Source organism: Tenrec ecaudatus, chromosome 7 (assembly GCF_050624435.1).
Source record: "Tenrec ecaudatus isolate mTenEca1 chromosome 7, mTenEca1.hap1, whole genome shotgun sequence".
In the NCBI taxonomy this organism is placed as follows: domain Eukaryota; kingdom Metazoa; phylum Chordata; class Mammalia; order Afrosoricida; family Tenrecidae; genus Tenrec; species Tenrec ecaudatus.
The window spans coordinates 135,534,966-135,538,196 of record NC_134536.1 but is presented as its reverse complement, the minus strand read 5'-3'; the positions used below and the strand labels follow the sequence as shown (position 1 = coordinate 135,538,196).

The 3,231-nt window shown below is 55.8% G+C and overlaps 1 protein-coding gene across 1 annotated transcript; it reads right to left on the bottom strand.

Annotated features, from left to right (window-relative positions):
• Positions 1 to 1,209: 1,209 nt before the first annotated feature.
• Positions 1,210 to 1,764, bottom strand: TMEM217B (transmembrane protein 217B). Its single transcript, XM_075554115.1, has one exon. It carries the CDS (start codon positions 1,762 to 1,764, stop codon positions 1,210 to 1,212), a length of 555 nt encoding a protein of 184 aa, XP_075410230.1.
• Positions 1,765 to 3,231: the final 1,467 nt, after the last annotated feature.

The window sequence follows — 3,231 nt, the reverse complement described above, 5'->3', positions numbered from 1 at the left end:
CTTCAGTTGTATCAAACCGTTCACTGGGGCCATGAGTGTAAACATGATCCTATATTTAGTTAAATTAAGCAAGAGGGTTCTAGGGGCTTTGCCACTTGGGCAACCCACCTTGCACAGGTGTCCACTGCTCAGTGTGCACGTTGTCTGTGGCTCCAGGTGTTTTACACAGGTGAGTCTTATGGGGGAAATGTAGCCTGAGAGGTGGCAGAGGGAAAGAGCTCTTGGTCAAAGGGGCACACTCTGTTCATTAGCAGGAGCGGCACACCGGCTCCCAGCACAGGGGTGGTGGTGGCATGGCTTCAAAGGAGTAGCTACGTAATTGGGGACCCTTTGGCCTTCTAGGGGACACTTGTCAATGTCTGGAGACATTTTTGGCTGTCGCAACTGGGGTGGGGGCACGCTGCTGACACCTAGTGGGTAGGGATCAAGGATGCTGCTAAACACCCCAGGATGTACAGGACTGCCCCTACATGCGAGCACTGTACCCCGTCGAGTGCCAATGTTGGGAACCTCTGGGGTGTCTGTCAGTGGAGCGTCTTCTAGTCATTGGATTCTGGACCAGCATGGGGAAATCCTTTTGGGCAAAGCAGAGGGATGGACAAAGCTGCAAAGGGCTGCTGACCCAAGGTCCAGGCCGGGAGTCAGGTTGGGGTGGGGAGAGTGAGGCCCCAGACACCTGTGCTCTCCCATAGGACCAGCCAGTCACCCGGGGCTCCTGAAAGGCAAGTGATGGAACATGGAGTAAGACTGAAAACGTGGTCCCGGGACCTCCGAGGGCTCACTTGTCGCTTGTGGCTAGGGCAGAGCACAGAGGAAGGGAGTTTCCATCGGTGTAGCAAGCTCCCTGGGGTGACCCCTCCCCAAAAGGAGTCTCCGGGGATCATGTATCAGTGGGGATTCCAACGAGGAAGATGAGAAAGGAAGTGAGAACAGAGGGGGGGGGGGCGAGCAAGGCCACAGCACAAACCAGGTGACAGTTAAGGAAGCATCAGGTAACATATAATGAAATGCCTCTCTCTCTCTCATACATGTACAAACAGGTGCAAGGATGGAGCCAGCAACGCCACCGACCCCCCGCCCACCCAAACCTGTCCTAAATGCAGAACCCCCCCACCCCATAGCAAGCCATCTCAACAGAAGACAGGCAGGGGGAGGGGAGCTTCGTTGTTGAAGAGCACTGTTCCCCCCAGCCCCCACCCATCACACGCTTCAATTTAGCTTGTGGTGCCGCTGCAGCCCTGTTGGGGACCAGGAGTCCATGGTGCTGACAGAGGAGTGCCGACGGCGCCAGGCTTTGTTCACTATCTTGGGGTCCTTGGCGAGGAGGAGGAGCTGCTTGATGACACAGGGCAGGCAGCAGAGGTTCAGGAGCATGCGGATGATTTGGAAGACCAGGTGCATGTACATCAGCTCCTCGAACATCTTCTTAATGGACTCCTTCATCAGCAGCACCAGGGAGAGGTTGATGATCTCGTAGAGGACGATCCAGATGGCATAGACCAGCAACCCCACGGAGATATTCCTGTAGACACAATAGATGAGGACGCAGCTGACGATGATGGTGATGGTGGATAAGAAGGACCTGAAGGCTTTGATGTGGGTCACGGACCAGGACTCCTGATCCGAGGGCATCATCTTAAAAATGCTGTAGAGGTCCTCTTTGTAGCCAAAGCTTGTGACGTACTTCACCTGGAAGATGATGAACTGGATGGAGTTGAGGACAGAAAAGATGCCCACGATGAAGCAATTCTTTCTGCTGCTCATTGGATCCCCGCTGGACCAGAGCCTCTCCTGCAGAAGGGAAGCACGTGACCCGATGAGAGAGCTGGACAAACTGCCCCACGCTGCTCGATGCCCATGGGGTCGGGGGTGGTGGTGAGGGCCGGCCCTGGGAAGCAAGTCATGCTTGGGACATGGAGTTTGGTCCCTGCTCTGACCTGACCAGCTAGAGGTGGCCCCATTGTCAGGAAACAAGGGAGTTCTGTGCTACTGCCTTGCATAGGTTAGAGCCCCATTTGTGTCTGATTTGGGGACATGAGGACTCTGGAATAATGGTAGAGTCCGTTCTGGGTACCCCTTAGGGAACCCCACCCCTCAGGTTCTTTTCTTTTCTTCCAAAACCTTAGAAATAGAACGTCCTGGCTTTCCTTTGCCCATGTCGGACACGTCCCCCGCCGCAGGGTTTGGGCCCGCAGAGTGGAGGAAGGCAAGACTTATGGGTAGGAGATTCAGCCATTCTTCCTACAGCGAAGGCGGCTCAGAGTCTGTTGCCGTTGTGCAGGGAAGACCCAGAAGGCAGATCTCTGCTTGTCACCTGCATTAGACCTGAACCCTAGACGCTGGCTTGAACCAGGGTGGAGATGCCTAGAGGTGGAACAGACCCTGTTTGGGGAGGTGGGTGGTGGGTGGGATTGTTTACCACCAAGGGTTGGGTGTCCTTCCCAGCATGGTCCCTTCTCACCTTCCAGTTCATTAGAGACCAGAGCAGCAATCTCTCTTCACTCACCGCGCCGGGGCGCTGCCGCTGTGAGGGCAGAAGACAGGGACCAATTGTACGTGACAGGTCATGATGACATCTTTCCTCCGGGGAACCTGGGTTGGGAACCTGACTTGGTCTCTCTCTGTGATGACCAAAAGAGGGCTTCTGTTCAGTCTGGTCGGAGGACAACCAGGCTGCCATCTGCCCCCTCCCCCCCCCCCCCATTTTAGCTCTTTTCCTCAATCACTGGTGCTGTCTCTCAAACATCCCTACACTGGCTTTCCCACTAGCCTCCTGGCCCTGCCTGCCTCCAGTCCCTGAGAAGCAGGCTGCTTTCCGGGTCCCCCGGGTGGCTTGGGCTAGGTGGGAGAAGCAGGGTGCAGGCCCAATCAGTGGTGGGGGGGCAGCCCTTGAGAACAAGCTCTGGGGCTTCCCTTTCCCCACCCACCAAGCCCACCTACCCACAGAGCGGACTGCAGAACAGCCGTCACTTGGCGTGGACAATGTCCCCCAGCCCACTGAGGCCTAGATCGCAGGCTTCAAGGCAAAGTCTTTTAGGAATCCAGTTGGTTCCACAACCCCAAGGCCCCAGCCACGGTTCCAGCCGTTGGCACCTCCCTCCTGGGTTGCCATAACAACCACCTAACTCCCATAGGAGTTTGGTGGAATTCTACTCACTCAAGGAACCTCGATTACTTCCTGGGTGTCAGGCACTGGCCTCAACACAGGAAATACACAGGTCACCATTTCTA